Raw genomic sequence first — 20,703 nt, 5'->3', positions numbered from 1 at the left:
GTAATTTTTTTTTCTTTTTTTTTTTTACAATATTAAAATGCACGTTCTGACCCCTTATGCCTGCATGTTGTTTTTACCATACATTCAGACTATGAATTCAGATTCTTTGAATTAGACATTCTTATTGTAAAGCGCATTCTGTTCTGTTGCATAATTTCTCATTATACCTATGGTTATACCTCTATGCTCATAATCTTTGAATTATATGTTCATGCGTGACCGGTAGATACATTTCAATTGAATTTTGTTATTCCATGTTCTCAGATATCTTTGACAACCAAACGTTTTTAGTAATTTTTCCCCATGTAAAAAGGGGAAAAAAAAAAGTAAGAACATACAAATTTCCATATATTGCTAGGAGTTAGCTATTTAGGTGCTATGTAATTGTAATACAGCATAGCCCAAAGGTTTCAAATTCACTTAGATCTTCCTATTTATTTTCAAGCTGTTCCTTTTCTACCAAATCTATTGTTGAATATTGTCATTTTTTGTTTTTGACTACATTTTCTTTGAACGTATGTGGAATTACTTCATTTGTGGGTAAATTTGATGGTATATACTAATGCAGACAAAAAGACGAGATATCCTCTTTCCGTGCAAAACTTGGCAACTGCCTGTCAGATCTGCTTGAATCAGCTGTTGCAATAGTTCAAGGATCAGTAAAGGATGTCAAAACTCATAGTTTCTGGAGTTCAAATCCCAGTCTTGATGGAACTTCTTCTGTTGTCTGCTTCAAGAGCTTTCTTAGCTGCCCAATTTTCAGCGATGTTGGAAAAGAAATTGCAGTTGATCCTGTATTCCGTAGTTCAATTGTTCTTTGTATTGAAAGGCTATTAAAGGCCTTTTCTAATTTGTACCTAGAATTTTCTAATGGTGACCAAAACCTACAAGGTGAGACTGTCTCCCCAGAGGTTTCCAGTTTTAGCTCCTCTGGTGATAAACCCTTTTCGTTGGAGGGAAGCAAAAGCAGGCTAATAGACATGGAGTTGGATGTGGCTGATGAGTCTAGTGATGTTGTTATTGATGGGACGACTGGGGCTGGAAATTTTCTTACTGGATCAAAGTTGAAAGTGGACACATTATCGTTAATGGCTAGTTGTTTCTCAGTTTTGCCTATGGCTACATGGGATATTTTGTTTGACATTCTAAGCTCCGAAAGAGATTCCAAGGTATTTTGTTTTTACACAGTATTCATTTCAAAATTTGAGGAAAGTTCCCTCAACCCTTAAAGATCTATGCTAAAATAATATTCCTGTTATTCTCTATGTTTTGGGCAGGTATGTGAAAGGATTTTGTACAGCCTTTGCCAGAGTCCTCACTGGTCTTCTTTGGCGAAGCTAACTAACTTGGTAATCTATTCTCCTCATTATCTTTATTGTAACAATACATTGTAAATTAGAGAATATATGTGCATTCATATCTTAGTCTGCAAAATAAAGAATCCCACTTTGAAATGGTATATATCTTCCTGGAAAATGTTTGTGAACTAGAAAACATTGTAATTACTTTTTATGAAAGTGGAAAGTGCAACCTTTATCTTGAGAGAGAAGGATCGCTTATTGTTTTTTACAAACTTTTTGGGTCAGGTTGCCTTGGTGGATGAAATCCTTGAGCTGAAACTGAGCCTGAGGCTTCCTTGCGTTGATGTCCTAACTACAATATGTTGCTTATTAGCAACCTTGCTATACTGGCGTTCCAATGGGAAAGATGAAGATGGATTTCAGTCTATGAAGGAAAGATTTGATGAGAAGGTATTCATAAAATTTGATCCTTTGCCTGTAAACAAATCTTGGATAACCCCCATTGGGCAGTGGAAATCTTATTGGCTTGATGATATGTTTGTCTTTGTCCTAATCCCTTTGTTTTGTTAAATTTTCTTGAGGATGCAGCAAAATATCCATTTATGTCGTTTTAGTAATTTTTTTCCCTTAAAATGTTCTTTTGTTTTGGGATTAAATGGGTAGAAAATGTACAGAGCTCCATGGGACTACATCAGGATGGTGTAATTTCATATTCTTGTTCAAATTCAGTTCTGCCCTTCTGCTGTAGTGGGGGATCTAGCTGAGCTGCTCTTTATTGCTTTGTTATTTATCAGCTCCTGAATGGTTGGCAGCTCTTTTTTTTTCCTCAAAATTGCTTGGTATGCTGTTCACTGATAGTTGCTGTTTTTTTTCTGAATTTGATTCATCTTCTGAAGTCTTGGGCATAAACTTATTTTAGCAGGTAGGTTTTTTAAGTTTACTCAGGAGATTACATGGAAAAAAATGCCATTTTTGTTAGTGTGGGAACACCTCAGTTCTTTTCCTCCTCCAACATCACCTCTTTACTACTCCTCAGACTTCGCTTCTAAATAATACATCACTTCTCTTCTTTCTCTCTCCTTGCCTCCACATGATTTATTACTTCTCGTTCTCCTCCAAATTGCCTCTGCATGACTTACCCCTACTCATGCTTTTATGACTTTCTGATTTCTGCATTGGAGGATAGGGGGGAGGGAACTGAATGAGTGATTGTTTATAGTGGTTCAACCCTTTAACCAAAATAACAAAGCGGGCTCCTTTTGAACTCAAGGGGTTTAGTCTATGTTCCCAAATGCTCAACTGCCCATTAGGTGTTTATTACTCAAAGTGGGTTGCTGAAGTGGTTGGATGTTACAATTGGTATCATTGTTTGACTTAGCCACATTGCTTTGGTAGAGTTCCAGGGGTTTGCAACTTGGTTGTGCTAATTTTCTTGAGTTTTAGTTTGTAAAACCTTTATGCTTGATACAGAAAATTGAAGAGAACTAATGATTTATTAGAGATCTAACCCTTCTACCAAAACTGAACCTCTTCTTTTTAAGAATACTCATCGTAGTGGGTTGTGTTGGGGGAAGGTATTTGGTTAAGCAGTTACACTTAGATAGGGAGTGGATCAGCACTCAGTACCTGTGGTTATTGGTTTAAATATGAGGAAAGTGAAATGGTGGAGAAGAGTTGGAGAGCATGTATAGAGTTGGGGTGGAGTGGGGCTTTGTTAAGCTAGATCAAATAATTTTTTTTCAGTCATTGTGTTTTAGGGATGATCCATTATAATTCATGGATTTACTCTATTATGTGATATGTGATGCAAATTGATAAACCAAACAAGAGCTTGCTAAATTGAATTTAAATGTACTTCCTTCGTACTTTTATCATTTCAACATTGGGTTTGTCACGCTTGCTAATGTACACTTTATACCATGAGCATTTGTCATTACGCTTCAGAAAAAATTATAAAAACTAATAACATATACATATATATCGAGATGAATTTAACTAGACTCTACGTGACTATGCTTTTTCAAACTTATTATTCACAAAAGATGGTCAAAGGAGTTTGTTTGAGTAGTGTAAAATTTCCAGCATTGCAATTTAAAAACAACGGAGGAAGCTTGATTGCTGAACAAAAGGTTTCCAAATCATGATATTCATATAAAGGAAGACATCCTACATATTAGACTACAACATGGCTTGTGGTACATCTAATATTTGCTGAGTATTGTCTTATAGAGGTGCTATGGAGACAATGTAAAATTAGCTGATATGTTTTCTTCCCCTTATTTTTGGTGATTGAAATATTTTTTACTAAATTGAAATTATTTTTACTGAATTGAAATTATTTTTGATCAATTTAAATTTTTGTTACTGAATTGAATTGACTTTTACAGATTAAAACTTAATTTACAGATTTAAACTTATTTTAAAATTATTTTTATTATTATTATTATTTTTTTTTTTTTTTTTTGGAGGTGAAGAGAACAGCCAAAAGCAAATTGAATTATTTTACGTATGCGGCATCTCTTTATTTTATTTATTTTTTCAGTAATAATATTAAGGAAAATTTAACAACAACAAACTAGCCTTTGCCCCATTCTCCCAAAATGGACCAATCTTTAAATTTTCCCTAAACAAACAGAAGTTTGTATTTTTTTTTTTTAATTTTCCTTTAATTATTTTTTTTTAATTAAAAACCTTTAATTATTTTTTACAAATTAACAAATAATTAAAAAAAATACAAATAAAAAAAAGACCACTCTCCCCTTACCCCACACTCCCGGCCACCCCTTCCTCCACTTCTTTGGCCACCACTCTTTCTCCCCCTTCACGACTCCACCTCCTATTTTCGACCATCCTTTTCCGGCCACCACTCGCCCTCCCCCTTCCTTTGCATTTTCCAACCGCACCTCGCTCCCCATGAAACCCCAAACCGACAATCCCTAAATCGTAAAAAAAAAGTGAAAAATTGATGTAAAAACAAAAGAAGAATTGGAAGATTGAAATATTAGACCATCTCCAATGGTGAGACTCAACTTTGAGTATTGAAATACAAAATGAGTTGTTTTTTTACATCCAATGGTGAGATCATACCCATTTCTCAATTTAGCAACTCATGTTAAGTCTAATTTTCCAATGGTGAGACTCTCTAAAATATAAAAATGTCACTTTCAATTTATGGCCTATAAATTATTGTAAGATTAAAAAATAATAAAAAAAAGGGGTAAAACTTAAATAAATTACAAAATATATTAGAATATTGACTTGGGCTCACACTTTTTGTCAAATGAGACTCAAAGTTGAGTATCTAAACTTAGCAATTTTCTTTTGGAGTTGCTAAGTTTAGATACCAACTTATTGGTATACATTGCAAAAAATACTCTCTCTCCTAAAAATACTCACTTGAGTCTCACCATTGGAGAGGGTCTTAAGGGTTTCGGTGGGGTGGGTTTCGGATCTTGGTGGTGGTGAGAGCGAGGATGGTTATGGCAGGCTTGGGTAAGGGGTTTTTGGATCTTGGTGATAGTGGGGTATGTGGGTTGGTATGGTGGTTTTGGTGGTTAGTATGGTGTTTTCGGTTGGTTGTTATGGTGGTATTGGTATTTTAGTGGTTAGTATGGTGTTTTTTCTTGGTTGGTATGGTGGTTTCGGTATTTTGGTGGGTTGGTAGGTGGTTCTGTGTTTTCGGTGGGTTGATATGGTGGTTTTCTTTGGTTGGTAGGGTTATTTCGTTGGTTGGTAAGTGGTTTCTATGGTGGTGGTGCAGTGGGTGGAAGTGATGGTGGTGAAGGTTAAGGGGGTGGCTGATTGGGAAGGGGACTGGCTGTGGTGGGAAAGGGTGGTTTGGTTTTTTTATTTTATTTTATTTTATTTTTATTTTTTTGTAAAAATTATCAAAATTAAAAAATAAAAAAAATTCTTGACCAATGATTTAATGACTAGTGGATCTTTACCTGGTATAACCGGTAGTGGTTCATTTTGGGAGAAAAAAATGCAAACTTCTGTCCATTTTGGGAGAAAAAATGCAAACTTCTGTCCATTTTGGGAGAATGGGGCAAAGGTTGGTTTGTTGTTGTTAAATTTTCCTAATATTAATTCATTAATAAAAAGTCATATAACATCTACAAAATTTTATATGATCTGTTTTCCTTTTTTGAATGATTCTGTTCAGACAAGAGATTCATTAATATGAATTATTCATTCATTGTGATTACAGAGCTTGTTGCCACTTGGAGATTTGTTGAACAAAGTTGCCGAGTCTAATTTGCTTGATTGGTTTGGACGTCGAAAGCTGGTTGATTGCATTTGTGATTTTATTCGTCTGAATCCTTTGATTGGTCAGGTAATTAACATTTTCATCACATATGTTAAAATAGCTGAACTAAGGAAGATTGGGAATGTATGTTGCTAAGAAGGGGTACCATTTATTTGCTTTTTAGTTCTCCCCTATTTGTTTTGTACTAGTATGATGACCTTTATTTTGCATGGGTACAATTTTATGATAAAGATGATACATTGAATTATAATGTATCAACCTTTCAATTTTCATTATCTCCAAGGCACCTTATCGACCATAAATAGTTTAACTTATGTATTAGTAAGAATTGTAAAAAATCGTACTTTGAAAACATGTTTTTTTCTTATACATTAGTGAGCATATGCGATATAATCTAAGTTCCCCCTAAAGTTCAAAGTGCTGCAATTTTTATGGATCGGATGAAGTATGTTTGTTCTTGGAAAAACCTAAATTTCAATCATCTAAATTAATGTTTGGGAAAGATATTATGAAATATAATCTCAAAATACTCTTGATTTCTAATAATAATAACTGAATTGTTTTAGTTTCCTTGACTGTATTATTCTGTGCATTTTAGCTTCCTATAATATGGTATGACTTATATGAACGCATTTTCCTAAAAAAAGGACAGGCACTTGGCTTTGAAAGGATAAGAAAATTGTTGATACCAAGGAACATTTTGTGCTTAGGTCCTTTTAGGCACTTGTCTGACTTTAAATTGCCATTAGCCTAAAACTTATCCCTTTTTTATTTTAACAGACTATGATCCAAAGGTTGTTTATATTGCTGAAGGATCCTGATTATCGAGTGAGATTTATATTGGCTAGAAGAATTGGTATTCTTTTCCTCACATGGGATGGTCATGATGTGCTTTTTCAGGATATCTGGTGGGTTTGCTTTCTTTCTTCTGATTGACTAATGCTTAGATTTTTTTTGTTTTTTTTATTTTTTTATTTTTAAATTTTTTTTTTTATTTTTATTATTATCTTTTTGTGGGGTTGCATGATTATGTGGGATTGATGTATTGTTGTAGTCCAAAATTTCGCAATGGTCTTTCTCACAATGGTAATTTAGTAAGCTTATGTAAGTAAATCAACTATATAGATACATCAGTGGTGATAGAATGTATAATTAAATCTTTAGCTATTGCGAGTGTCTTAACTAAACTGTTAGAATAACTTTGTCTTGTAAGTTGTTAGGAATCTCCTGTTATACGTATAGAAGTGTTCGCACTTTATAAAGTATGTATATGTAAGGTTTGATTGTGTCAAATCAATCTGTTGATGAAAAATCAAGGCCAATACAGAAAATTAAATAAATAAGCATAATAATTTTTTTTAACTACTTTAAGAATTTTAGCAAGCAGACATCATATTAGAAGCTGGAGCATGTCAAACAGAAATTGTGGATACATTAACCTAGGGAGTATATTTGTTTCAATAAAGTCAATCTGGTTTTTATCATTCACTTACCCTTCAGAATATCCACTCTTTGGAAACTGAAAAATGTAGGGAATATCCCAATTTAAGTTCTATCACATTGTTTGGGTGGACTAGTTCTAGGTTTTAGTTTTTTTCTTGCTAGTTCCTTTGTCAAATGCTTCTATCACATTCTTATTTGTTGGCTTTTTTGGCAAGTTTACTAAGACAATTTTTTTTTCTTGGTTTTCCTTGTAGCTCCAACTTTGGTCCGAAATTGATTATGTGTTCAAAAGAGAAAATTGTTACTGAAAAGGAGGTTTGGCCTGATGATTATGCTTCTCATCCTATTATGGAAACCATTGTCATTACTCTCATGCATGCTGCCTTTCACAGTGAGAAAGTAGAATCAGAGGTATTTATTATGCAACATTTATATATACAATTTATCTTGGATTTTTTTATTTTTATTTTGCCTTCTATAACCATGATAAATGCAGGCAATTTTCATGATATGTGTGATTTCTGCAATTGGTTGTTGTCAAAGGTAGTTATTGCTACCTTCTTTAAATTTACATGAAGTACAAGTGGGCAATCTTATGACTACAATTTTAATTCAGGCAATTGGTCAAAACAGTGTTAGATAATCTTGCAAGAAAGCTACATTATGCATGTCGGTCAAAGGTAATGATTGTCTTTGCCCTAGTAATAATTTCTGCTAGTGATTTTTTCTTTTTTTTTTGTTAAAATTATATTTATATCTTTTTTTGCATGGAATCAATGCACATTCTTGTTTATACTGTTTGATTTCCCCTTATCAGTAGTTTGTTAGTTACTTGCTTTGACAAATTATTATAATCAGGCTTGCATTAAGCTGGTTCGGTTCTTCATCTTTTTAAATTTGTATTTCATAGATTAATGTCTGCTTTCCTGCAGTACCTGGAAGAACTTATGGGTCCTATCTTATTTAGCTGGGTTACCTGTGGCATGAGCTTATTTGCATTTGTACAGGTGAACATTAAACTCTTATCTTCTTTTCCCCATTCAGTGTATCAGTACTTTTATGTGAGATGTAAGTATTTTACTGAGTATAGGTCATCTTTCATCTAACAAAGAAACTAAGGATAGCGTGATTAAAAAGGAAAAAAAATGGTAACCACAAAAGCCTTTTCTATTATATGTTTGTTGAGTTTTGCCATAATTTTAATTAGAAGATAAGTGATATGCCTTTTTCTGCAACAATCACGTCACAGTTAAAGGGTTTTCTTTTATAGTTTTAGTGTTGTAGCTGTGCTTTCTAACTTTAAAAATCTATCTTTACAGATAATGGATCTTTTTGGTTTAGATATTGAGCAAAATCATTTTCTACTTTTTTGTTGTCCGTGGCTTCTACCTGCCCTTGTCTTGCATGGTGATAGCGCCAACCTACAATGTTTAGCTGAGGTAACTAACCTATCCCTAACTTTTTTTCCTTGTGGTACACTTTTCTTTTCTGTTTGTCTGGGGTACCTCCTTCAGTTCCAAAAGCTTTAGGACATTCATGATGAAACTATCCTTTGAGCTTCTGACACTTTCCATCCCTTCCCTTGTTATTTAGGGTTGGCTTTGTTTGATTAGAATATATTATTATTTTTGTGATATTTTTTCACTTCTTTGTCTAACATCACTTTCTTTGTGTAAGCAGCTTACCAGGCAATCTGTACCTGTATTGGTTAGAAGTCACTTTGTCCCAGTCTTTTCTATCTGTATGGTGTTGTATTGTAGCAAAATGGCTGGCTGGGAAAAGGGTTCCGCTGCACTTCAGAGCAAAATTCTGCACTTTGCTGAGATTTCTGAGGATGAGAGAGACATGCTAATAAAGAAACACATGGTTTGAATGTTGTTTTTGCAAGTTTGCTTATCTTGTATTTTTAGTGATTTGAATTGTTTTGCCATACTTGTAGTTTTCATCAGTGCTTTAGAAATTACTCTTATGCCCCGTTTGGTAACTAATTATAAACAATGGTAATGGGAATGAATTACATGTAAATTTTAAAAGAAACTATATGTTCATTCCCATGGTCACTCAAGATTATCCCAAAATTGTCTATTTTTCTTCTAAATTTCCATTTCCACCTAATACTATCTCTCAAGTGGTTATAGAAGGCAAAATAAAAATTAAAAAAATAACTAGATTTCAATTAAGTATACATTGAAGGAAATCTAACAAGATTCAACATGGCTATGTTTTTTATGTATCTGTAAATCACAAATGTTAGTCAAAACAAAGTTTATGAATAGTGTCAAAAGTCAAAACGTGTCATCTAATTTGAAATGGAGGAAGTATTTCTTTTCTACTTTATTTTTGTAATGTGATAGAAATAATTGAAAATATTGATGTTTTAAAGTGGTGCTGAACTTATACCTACAGGTTACTATAGTTTGTCAAATCCTCAGTCTTGCTTCCTCTGCATCAGACACTATGGTTCCTCTGTTTTCCAGAAAGGTTGTTGAACTTGCAGTACGGACTGTAGTTGATGGTTTTATGGAGCTGTAAGATATCCTATTTGAGTTAGTTTTGTTTGTTCTTTTTTTGTTTGTTTTTTTGTTTGTTTTTTGTTTATATTTTTAAGTTAAAACATATCTGGTTATTGCAGTGATAATCATTCTTCAATTGAGGGTGTTGTTGATAAGATTAATGTTTTTCGTCCTGATAGAGTATTCATGGTATTTCCTCTTTCATTTCTATTTTGAAAGTTTCCTTTATTTGATGGTAAGAGATGCATCTGTTGGTTAATGTTTACTTAACACACTTCAGACAAGTGCAATATATCCAGGTAATAAGGCTTTTCTGTCTGACTGCTATTGCCAAATTTGCAGCTTTTGGTAGAGTTGCATTACAAAGTAACTGCCGCAGTTCATGGAAGACATAGGTCACACCGTTTAGCTGGAATCGAGGTGCTTATTAGTATCCTTGGCCATAGAGTAGCAGTTCCGAGCACATCATGGCAAGTTCTTATGGACCTTATCATTTTTTTATATTCATTCTATCTGTTAGAATCCTGATTTAGAATCTTCTCTTCTGGAATTTTGTCTGACAAATCTTGTTTTTGCTTTTGATTTTTCAGTTACCTGTTCAATTTGATCGGTCAATTAATCAGTTCTCCAGCTTTACAAGATCAATGTTGTCATATGATTTCCATTTTGCTCAAAATGTTTAAGACTAATCCCTCCAGAGAGACTACTCACATTCTTGGAGAACAACTGCAGGTTTCCATCTTTTTTTTTTTTTTTTTTATTTTTTTATTTTAAAAATTTTAATTAATGTGTTTGACTTGTTTCCAGAAGCAAGAAGTTTAACACATAAGCATTTATTCATGTTAAATTGCTATATGATTGAAACAAACTTACTGACTAGGCTCTTTGTCGAAGATTGTGCTTTTCACATTTTGTAGTGATCGAGTCTTTGATGTTAAAATCGTTTAATTTCATGGCTTCTTTACAGAAGCTTGTTACAACTGATGTCCTCTGTACCAGGGTTATTGTGGTGTTCATGTGTTGGGTTGGTGTCTTGACTTGTCTGGGTTGCTTGTTTTGTCCAAGGATTAAAATGGAATAAGAGGAATACGCCTTTTGACTTTTGAGAGTATTGTGCATCATTTGGTTTAAAATCTCTTTCAGATTTTAAGAATTCATAAGCGCTTGGACCTATGTTACTTGGACTTGGATACCCATGTCCAACCCAAATATGTGTCCAATTGGCTGACCTGGTTATCTTGTGAAATATTTCTTTGATTTTAGCCCAAAATAAAGTGTCGAAGTGTCCTATCCATGTCTGAGTATCAATGAGGATCCGAAACGGGTACTTAAGGCGAAATGAAGAGTTCAAATAACATAGGTTCAGTCTTGGAGTTACATTCCAAGTTATGTTGTATTTTTTGTTTCAAATATAAATGAGTTCAGGTCGTGTTGCTTACGCATTAATGTATGGTTTCCTTTTTAAAGATTTGTAATAAATCTGACTCATCCTTTCTCCTAGAAACTATATCTGTACATCACTTGAGGACAACAAATTCTGTAGGATTAGAAACTAATGGCAAACTGTGTTTGCTAACTGATACTCACACAGTCATAAATATCCTGGAGGCATAAGACCAAATAAGGTGAAGGGAAATTTATGTTATGATTGTTCATTGGTTTATTGTGGTGATGTTTAATACAAATTCTCAATTGGGCTTTTGCTGTTTTAACTTGTTTGAAGATTGCCTTTGTTTATTTATTATTATTATTATTTTAATATTCAATATATTGCATATCTTAACCCAAATTCTAGTGGTATCAGAAGCTTATGTAGCTTGATGCATCTCTTGGTTCTCTGCAGTTTCTGGTGTCAAAATTGGTTGCCTGTTGCATACCCTTGGGGTCTAATACAGATAATTCTTGTACTCCTTCATCCCAAGTATTGTCGTTGCTTCACCTTCTGACAGTGGATTCTGATCCATCTCTGCATGATTACATTAGAGTAAGGCTTTTTCCCCCCAACATTGTAGCTTTATTTGGTGTTTTCCTCTTCTTCTTTGGGATTTTTATATTGCTTTCTGTTGGTAGGGGTGTTTGTTGTTGTTGTTGGGGGGGGGGGGGGGGGGGGAGTTACTGTGATAATCTGATGGTTAACTGGGGTGCCTGCAAATTGCTGGTTTTTGTGATCTTTGGCTATTTGGTACTCTTTGGAAAAAGTATGCAAAAAACATGAAGAGTGTTCTGACAGAGTTTATATCATTACACTAAGGTCTTAAGGAGCAAGGATGTGAAATGTGTGTCTCTTGTAAACTTGTTGTTCATAGCATGTTTTCTGTTTCTTTATCTTTCAATGAAGGGCAGTGGCCTGCCATAAGGTAGGAGGTGGAAAGCTCTTGGCTGAAGCATCTATAATTATATATCATTGTTGTTGTGAATTATAATCCCCATGGTTTTAAATCGGATGTGGTCACAAATGCGGTAACAGTCACGTAACCACTTTTGTGGGCAATGTGGATTGAATGCGGATGTTGCAGGCCTTGCAGCTTAACTGCGGCTTAACAATGAGGTGATGCGGCTGAGATCTAATACCATGATGCCCCCTGCTTTCGTATTGTGTATTGTTATTTATGAGGATTTTTATAGCATGGCCAAGTACTGATAAGAATATTTAAAAGAAAAAAAAAAAACAAGTTCTGTGTCTTTTCTTCTCCTTTAATGAACATAAAGTTAGAATAAATTCCCTTTAACTTTTTGGTTTTGGCCCCCCCCCCCCCTTTTTCTAGGAATTTGAACCATTCCCCGAGCTAGAGATCTTTGACAGGATTAGGACTTTCCATCTTGAATTATGCAAAGATTACTCACCAAGAGATCACTTTTTGAAGGTACAATCTGCCTTCTGCTCTTTAAATATGTTGGTCTCTATGATTTTCTTCATGCTCATGCATTCAACTTCTTGGTTTACTACTCACTGGTTTGACGTATTTTATTGCAGTTTGTAAAGAGATCTTGCCATCTTCCACCTAGATTACTTCTATGGAGGTATGCTTTATCTTGTATATATTGGCTTTTCTTTAGCTGTCATGTGTGTGTATGTGTGCGTGCACGTCAAAGTGATAGACTTCTCCAACTTCTTTATTTAAAAAAGAGGAAACTGCCAAAGAGATTTAACCCATGGACTCAAATGTATGAGATGATAAGCATCCTCTTTCTTTTAGCAAAGGCTACAAACTTGGCAATTCTGTTATTTATACTTTTTAAAGATTGGCCCAGAATAAGGTGCTGAGTGTCCATACTTATGTCGGAGTCTGAAAATTTGATGCTAGTACTTGAGATGAAATATAGATTCTAAGTAACATAGTGGATAGCCAATATTTTTTTGAACCCTGTAACTTTTAGAAAACAAGAAAACCCTAAACTATATCATAAGTACATATTATTATTATTATTATTATTATTATTATTATTACTACTACTACTATTATTTTTATTATTATTTTTTTATTTTATTTTATTTTATTTTATTTTATTTTATTTTTTATTATTTTTTATTTTTTTTAGGATTGCTAGAGAATCGTATAAAGAATTGGCTTGTATGTTTAGTGTAATCAGATTCTTGCATTTTTACGCAACCTCTTCAACTCATTATTTGTGTGAAATCTTGTGAAATTTCTGAAAAACACCCTTTAATATTTTACAAGTGATGAAATTTGAATACAAGCACTGCAGTTTAACCTTCATTATTATGAGCATTTTAAACTATGTTTAAAATATTGTTGCAATGTACAATGTTGGTGAGCACTGTATCTCAAATAACAAATGCTGGTGATCTGAAGATAAAAATCATGAGGATGTACTATACTTGTATGGAAATACTATAGATTTCTGTTTCCACTAAATTTCCGTTAACATATTTGGCAGAATATTGTATTCTAGTAACAACTTGGTCTAATTGGTTCTTAAGCCATGTCTGTTGTTAGAGTGAAATCATCTGTTCTGTTTTGACACTCCTTAGATTTTTCAAATGCTATCAGATGTCGTGACATGAATTATGTCCAGAGGAAAGATTGTAATGTCATGTTTGAAATACTCCGTAATTAATCTGAAGTCCAGCCAAGTTTGATATCCTTGTGTCTGATTAGGAATGATTTTTGTATGTTGCTTGACTGATATCTATAGTTGATGGTAGGGGGAGTAAAAGAAAGGGAAATAACAGTGGAGTTAGTTACACTGCAATCCTGTGCTAATTTCAAATTGTTTGAAATACTTGTAGTCTCCAAGCATTTCACAGGAAGCTACTAGGTGGGGAGAGCTTCTGTGTTGAGGAGAATGGTGGAAGCAAATCTGTAGATAATTGTTGGCAATCTGACCTAGAGATTGTACAAGCTGTCTGGTCACTTGTTCGGATATGCGGTTCACAGGATGCGGATGCTCGGGCATTGGTGTCCGATCTGATTTCTAAGGTATTCTGGTTGGTTTAGCTTCATACTGTTTTTTGGCTGATCTGGATTTTATGTTTTTTTCCCCCCTGCTTTTAGGTTGGAATTGGAGATCCACGTTCGGTGGTTTTCCATCTACCTGGTAACTTACGCCATGTACATGTTTGTGGAGCATCTGATGGAAACTATGCCACTGTAATGAATTTTGAGTTGGATGCTGTCACATCTGAAGAACTGTTGATTGTCCTAATAAGGAATTTGAAGAAATATTTGATGGATGATTCAGTGAAAATAGTTGATTTATCATCTAGAACTCTCCGTGTAAGTTTATCAGTCATCTCTTGATTGACATATGGTTTAGCTGTATATAATCTGTTGTTTCATCTTTTTCACTTCCCTCCAAGTTTTGATCCGGATAATTGATTGTTTACAAGATGTATTGTTGGTCCATCTGAATCTTATAAGTTTATCAAGTTCTTTTTCTTTATTCAGGGTTTACTTTCAACAGAAAGAGGCAATAGAATTTTAGGATCTTTTGAGTCTTATGAAAGGTCTCTTATTGAGGTTAGTGCAGTGCTAAAACTTGTTTGATTTAGTGTCTGATTAAATTTGTACTAGTTTATATGGACTCTGGTCTTAAGTTGAAACACTGATTAAGTTCATATGTCAGATAATAGTGTACAGAGCTTACGATTATTATATTTTGTTATATTGGGCCGTAGGTTCATTCGAAGGGATTCAATATGCAACTGGTAGAGAGCATATTATTGGATCTGCAAAAGAAGTTTACTGGTAGGCTTTTGATCTAAGCTCCTCCTATGAAGCATATACCTCTTAAATCATCTACTTGTAGATTGTTGATGAATGCATATAGGGATCGTGCTAAATATATTGATTGATTATCTGATGCATCTAAATATTAACCTAGAAAACGAAATATGTTATCATTTATTTTCTGGCTGTGTGGTTACATGTTCTTTACTTGTACGCTTCACTCGTGGTGGGCCTTCTTTTACTTTTTTTACAAAAAAAGAGAATAGATACTATTGGCGGAAAAGAGAAGTACATAGAACGTGGACAAGATTTTCCCAATTTCCTTGAGCCTCCCAATTGAGTAATTCTTAAGATCCCAGCCTACTTATTGAACAGTGAGTAGTGACGATGGATAAGGTTGTGTTTCTTATTATTTGCACTTTCTGCTGTTCTGCTGCATTTGTTAGAATCTGGTAGATTATAGTTAGCACCATATTTTTTGTTCTATGATGCTATATTTTTTTTTCTTTTTTATGATACTGTTTTATTTATTAATTTGCACTCTAAAGCTTGTTTGTTATTTATGTGAAATTACTAGCTGAAGGAAAATCGTTAGAGGAGTCATCACTATGGAAAACAAGTGACAAAACGTTTGACTCCTGGATATGTCCACTTGTTTACTCACTGATTGGTCACTGCAGTGATATCACCCTTAGGTAATTTTCTGGGCCTTCAATGTTTAAGGCTTGAATTTACCCAAAACAATGACCTGTGGTACTGTATATTTGGCTTTAAGTCATTTTATATGAGTTGATTGCTGGCAGGTTATGTCAAGATATTGTGTTGCTAAAGGCTGAAATTGCTGAACTTTTACTGCCAAGTATCATGATCAATCTGGCTGGAAGAAAGGATTTGGCAACTGATTTTTGCCATCTTATCTCTGTCAAGGTTTCCTATTCATTCACTAAAGCATGTGTTTGTGTTAAAGGCCACTTCTAAGCCAGTAGGGCTAGGCCTCTCCAATATCTGTACTTTGTTTAAACTACAATAATCTCCAACTGAACGTGCAGGTAGAGCAGCATATACTTGTTGAGACGAATAAGCTAACCAAGTCTATTCAGGTGATGTTGGAAGTATTAAATGAATTACGACTGTGTCATGTGATGGAGAGAGCCAGTACAGGTTCAATATCTAATAAACAAGAAAATTCAAAGGTGAACTTTTAACTTACCTCCTTGTTTATTTGATTACCCCCCCCCCCCCCCAAACTTTTTAGTGGACAACCATCAAAGGAGGGTGGTGGAAGAGAATATGTTTGAGTGTTTAATTTTGGCATCTTCATGTAGCAAGTATTTGATGTCATGTAGGCTTCTCGGTCTTCTTCTGCACAAGGTGCAAAATCACGGGCATCTATGAAGGCCCAAGGATCATCCACCGCATTGTGGCATAAGGTACGGGATACATGTTGATGGGCAATTTTTATTTTTTTATTTATTTTATTTTTTTATTTTATTTTTGGTGAAGATGTTGATGGACATTGGAGTCAGTTGACTTAGTTTTATCCAAGATTTTGTCAGAATTATAAATTACAATTTAAACTTAAGTGTCGTTTGCCTTTCTGGTTAGAATGGTTGACAGGATCTAGTCGTATCACCTAATCAAAAGTAATTCCTAAAACCACTAACTAAAATAGATAAAGAAGTAGGGTCAAATTTACAGGGAAACAATATTCTTTTATTCTTAATTAATTATTATAATCTAAATTATCAAGTAAAAAAAAATGATTCTATGTGAATTAAAGTAAGGGAATTGATTAAACTAAGCAATAAGACTAAGAGAATATCAATAATATATAGTGCATAGGTTCACCAATAAATAATACTCCGAGATGAAAGACAATAATAAATTGTTAATGCATACATTAATCAGATTCTAAAGGGCTTTCGCTACGTATTACAATCACAGAATTAATCTAGCGGTATTAAATCACATCACTTGAATCTTGACTTAACCATTTATAAATTAACCAGCCTATTGAAACTAAGCCTAAACATCAATTCTCATATATCGAATCTCGAATCAATATTGCATAAATCATACAATTAAACCAATGCTAATCTAATTGCACAACATTATAACAATCAATAAGAAATTAACCCAAAACATTAATAATCAATAATAATAAATCATCCCTTGATATTATTCATGGATCCCAAAGGCCCTAGATAGTAAACTACTCACACATAATTAAATCTAAACTAATCAAAGCAATTAAAATAAGAATAATTAGAAAAATAATAATAAAACTAATATGAACGCAGTAAATTAAATAAAATAAAAGCATAAGAAAAGTTACGAAATCTAACTAATGAAAACTAAAAGAATATTACTAATGAAAAATTAATTAAATTTATAAAAGAACAAAAGCTAAAACTACCTAACCTAAAACAAAGCTTAATCTACCTACGTAAAAGCCTCCTTTAATAAGAAAGGAAATAGGAGTTTGACTCCTAATCAACTTCTAATCCCACTAAACAATAAAAACCAACTAAACAAAACCCAAATCAGCAACAACAACCCATAGCAGTAGGCCCAATAGTTGAAGAAAGTTGACAAATGAAGATATCCTCCCAAATCAGCCTATGTACCAATAATGGGCCCGAAAATCATTAAACTGACTTAATAACATGCTTGCATCTTTTTTATCCGATCGGGCATTGGGCCGCCTGATTGGGCCTCGTTAGCTGGAGCTACGAGCTGGGTTTCAAACCTACATTTCCCTTTTGTTCTTAGACTTGGTCTTTTAGAGTTTGTTAGCCCAAGTTTCTTCACCTGCTTGGTCCGTATTTCGCGTGGGAACTTTGGACCTCTTTTGCTTAATCGAGCCCTTAATCGTCGGACTAAATCTCTCTAATTAGGCTTTGGGCTTAAAATATCCGGTCATAAATTTCAATCTAACTCCAATATCTTCGCAGTGGCTCAATAAGCTCGGGATTTATCATAAATCTGCAAATTTTAACAAAATAATATCATTTCTACAAAAACACTAGAAAAGGTATATTAGTAATAAACTCCAGAAAATGTATATTAGTAATAAAAATTGCTCTCCATAGCTCAAATAAGCATAAATATGACTGGGACGGGGGATAAAAATATATATAAAATAGACTCATCAATGGTCAAAGAAACCCCTCCCCCCCCTAAATGGATTCTGTTTTGGTCATGAGAGAGTTTGGGAAGGTCCTGAGGTGACCATGATTGCTGTTATGTTTGCCCATTGAAAATATGTAGTCTATTTTTATATAGGTTGATAAGGCTATAGTGGACAACCCCACATGGCATGCATTTCTCATTAGTCATATGGTTATTAATTGCTGGAAAGCCAGGGCTTGGATTCATACCGGGTGAAGGATGAAAACGTCTGTTTTGGCTTCTTATGGATCGTATTGACTATTGTAAACTGATACATAATGGCCTTAGAAAATTCAAATTGGTTCACTAAAGAACTGATGTATCCACTGGTGCGTTGTGTACTTGTGGATAATTGTTTATCTGATTAGAAGTACTAAACCAATAAACCATTACTTGTAATAATGGTTATGGTAGAAACAAATAGTATCGATAATGTTAGTTGTATTTCGATTTGAATAATAGAAAGAACAAAAGAAAAAGTGGGGAAAGTGATCATGCTAGATGATTATTATGTCGTCATTCCCTTGATTTCGTGTTGAGAGGTATTGTTCTTGATATTGGTAGGTGTACTGGCTCAATGTTGATTACCTTACCGTGGCGAAGTCAGCAATTGTGAGTACCAATATAGCAATTTACAGAAGCCTTTTCAGTTTCTTTATTATTATTTTTTTAATATTTCTCCTAGCTAATATTGCTGATAAAAAACAGCTCTGTGGGTCTTACTTTACCGCTATGCTGTATGTTGAGCACTGGTGTGAAGACCATTTCAAGAACCTTACACTTGGAAAGCCTGACTTTTCCCATGTTGAAACAGTGAGTGAATGTTATAGAGATACTGCTTTAAGTTTTGCTGTGAAATGCATGAATTAGATATAAAAAAAAAAGGGATGAGAAAGAATTCTTTAATGTTAACCTCTTTAATATTTTGACATGCAGTTGCCCAAACATATTGAACTACTTCTCTCAGCTCTCACACGGATAAATGAACCTGACGGTTTATATGGAATTATTCAATCCCACAAGGTCTGTTAACAAAGTACATGGTTGCATAAAGTCTCTGTCTTTGAGTTGTATTTGGTTTGAAGGAAGCACAGCATGCTGCAGCCTTTGATAGTTTTTTTTTTTTTTCTTCTAATTTTGGAAACTTTATAACTGAGCTTGTTAATTCTGAAAATGTTTGTACTGCAAAGAATGCTGCCTTTTGTTTAGAGCATTGTTATTAATTAAATAGCTTGAGCTGTATTAGTATCATGCTAGATTATAGGTTTCTCAAGCGAATCGTTGGAGGCAACTGATGATCTTCCACTAATCTTTAGTGCAAAATTTTTCATCCATTTGTCAGAATTATAATTATATTATATGACTAGTGCCTCATTTGCTTATTGTGTTTGTATATATTATAGCTCGTACATACTAAAAGGTATGCTATACATTATTTCTTCCATTCAGATGTAAGGCCCTGTTCTCTTCACCTGATTTATACTGAACTGAAAAAAAGCTCTACAGAATAAACTGATTTCTGCTGAATAAAACTGGATTTTATTGATCAGAGCTAATTTTTACTGATCTTCAACTGTATGACATGTACTGCTTTACTGATTCAAAACTGATTTGTTCTGATCAAGACATTCTTTTTTTACTGCAGTGATATTATTTAGTTGAAGAGTACAGGGCCTGTGTTTTAGGATCTTTTTCTTTAGTTCAAATTAGTTTATATTTTCCAAGAGATTTATGTATTCAACCTCAAACAAAATCTCATAGCATGTCTCCCCCCCCCCCCCCCCCCCCCCAAACAAAACTGACCTGATTGAATACGGGAAATATGTCCTTTCCAACCTCTCATATTATGTCTTAGATTTGGGCAGTAATCCTAAAATTGCACTTATCTTCAACTGAAGGGAGTATATTGCTCAACATATGCATCTATTCTAAGATTAGAAGGAGAATGCTCATTATCTTTATAAGAAGCTTTGTCACAATTCTCACAAAACTTTGGCCTTACCTTTATCCAAAGATATATACTGGTAGAAATTGAAGAAATTGCTATGATGAAATGCTTTTTGATTATCTGAATTCTAGTTTAATCTCTCTGCCACCCTGCCTTCAATGTAAATTTCAAATACTGATGAAAGAGTGCAATTAGCTCATATGTAGAACTGATAAATATTTCCTGTTGTGGGATTTTGTGAAGCTGACCTCTCAAATTCTGACCTTCGAACATGAGGGCAACTGGAGCAAGGCTCTCAAATATTATGATTTGCAAGTGAGGCTAGAGTCATTGGAGAATTATCCAAAGTACTCAACTGATGAAAGCTGTAGGGCAACTTCTTGTGTGTCTTTATCGGAAGCAGAATTAGGGGTGAAGCGAAGAAAGCCATACAAAGGGGTCATTAAATCTCTGCAACAAATCGGGTGTGCCCATACACTTGATTTGTATTGTCAAGGGTTGGCTTCTTGTAGAGGGGAATTCCAACATGATTTGGAGTTTGTGGAACTGCAGGTTGACTGATTATATGAAGGAACTTGATGAGCTTTGAGATTGTTTTTAAAGTTGTTCTCTCATTATGCTTATTAATGCTAACTCTTTTAATTGATTTGCCTCTTTTAATTATATGTAGTATGAGGCTGCTTGGCGTTCTGGCAACTGGGACTTCTCTATGTTTAACATAGGAGACACTTCAATAGCTTCAAACCAGTTTACTAGAAGTGACCGTTTCAATCAAAACCTGCATAGGTAACTACTTTTCATCAAACCTGATAATGAATGTGAAGGTACTTGAATATTCTATATGACACCTGTCTAGTTTTTGGCG

General features: G+C 34.0%; 1 protein-coding gene across 1 annotated transcript in view; it reads left to right on the top strand.

Annotated features, from left to right (window-relative positions):
• LOC145603050 (serine/threonine-protein kinase ATM-like) overlaps window positions 1-20,703 on the top strand; it is a 48,504-nt gene that overhangs the window by 13,634 nt on the left and 14,167 nt on the right. Inside the window, exons 21-51 of the mRNA XM_081659182.1 lie at window positions 569-1,169; window positions 1,278-1,349; window positions 1,587-1,751; window positions 5,512-5,637; window positions 6,352-6,479; window positions 7,269-7,425; window positions 7,511-7,557; window positions 7,631-7,694; window positions 7,947-8,021; window positions 8,334-8,453; window positions 8,695-8,880; window positions 9,421-9,542; window positions 9,647-9,716; window positions 9,870-9,997; window positions 10,118-10,259; window positions 11,371-11,511; window positions 12,293-12,391; window positions 12,502-12,548; window positions 13,780-13,969; window positions 14,045-14,266; window positions 14,438-14,509; window positions 14,668-14,737; window positions 15,297-15,414; window positions 15,523-15,646; window positions 15,769-15,912; window positions 16,066-16,149; window positions 18,455-18,502; window positions 18,599-18,703; window positions 18,827-18,913; window positions 20,082-20,390; window positions 20,509-20,624. Of these exons, the coding sequence (XP_081515308.1) occupies window positions 569-1,169; window positions 1,278-1,349; window positions 1,587-1,751; window positions 5,512-5,637; window positions 6,352-6,479; window positions 7,269-7,425; window positions 7,511-7,557; window positions 7,631-7,694; window positions 7,947-8,021; window positions 8,334-8,453; window positions 8,695-8,880; window positions 9,421-9,542; window positions 9,647-9,716; window positions 9,870-9,997; window positions 10,118-10,259; window positions 11,371-11,511; window positions 12,293-12,391; window positions 12,502-12,548; window positions 13,780-13,969; window positions 14,045-14,266; window positions 14,438-14,509; window positions 14,668-14,737; window positions 15,297-15,414; window positions 15,523-15,646; window positions 15,769-15,912; window positions 16,066-16,149; window positions 18,455-18,502; window positions 18,599-18,703; window positions 18,827-18,913; window positions 20,082-20,390; window positions 20,509-20,624 (4,179 nt within the window). The remainder of the gene's footprint in view (window positions 1-568; window positions 1,170-1,277; window positions 1,350-1,586; window positions 1,752-5,511; window positions 5,638-6,351; window positions 6,480-7,268; window positions 7,426-7,510; window positions 7,558-7,630; window positions 7,695-7,946; window positions 8,022-8,333; window positions 8,454-8,694; window positions 8,881-9,420; window positions 9,543-9,646; window positions 9,717-9,869; window positions 9,998-10,117; window positions 10,260-11,370; window positions 11,512-12,292; window positions 12,392-12,501; window positions 12,549-13,779; window positions 13,970-14,044; window positions 14,267-14,437; window positions 14,510-14,667; window positions 14,738-15,296; window positions 15,415-15,522; window positions 15,647-15,768; window positions 15,913-16,065; window positions 16,150-18,454; window positions 18,503-18,598; window positions 18,704-18,826; window positions 18,914-20,081; window positions 20,391-20,508; window positions 20,625-20,703) is intronic.

The sequence above is a fragment of the Chenopodium album genome, chromosome 2 (genome assembly GCF_948465745.1).
Source record: "Chenopodium album chromosome 2, dcCheAlbu1.1, whole genome shotgun sequence".
Classification (NCBI taxonomy): Eukaryota; Viridiplantae; Streptophyta; class Magnoliopsida; order Caryophyllales; family Amaranthaceae; genus Chenopodium; species Chenopodium album.
The sequence above is the reverse complement of the archived record's forward strand: the minus strand, read 5'-3'. Positions and strand labels throughout refer to the sequence as shown.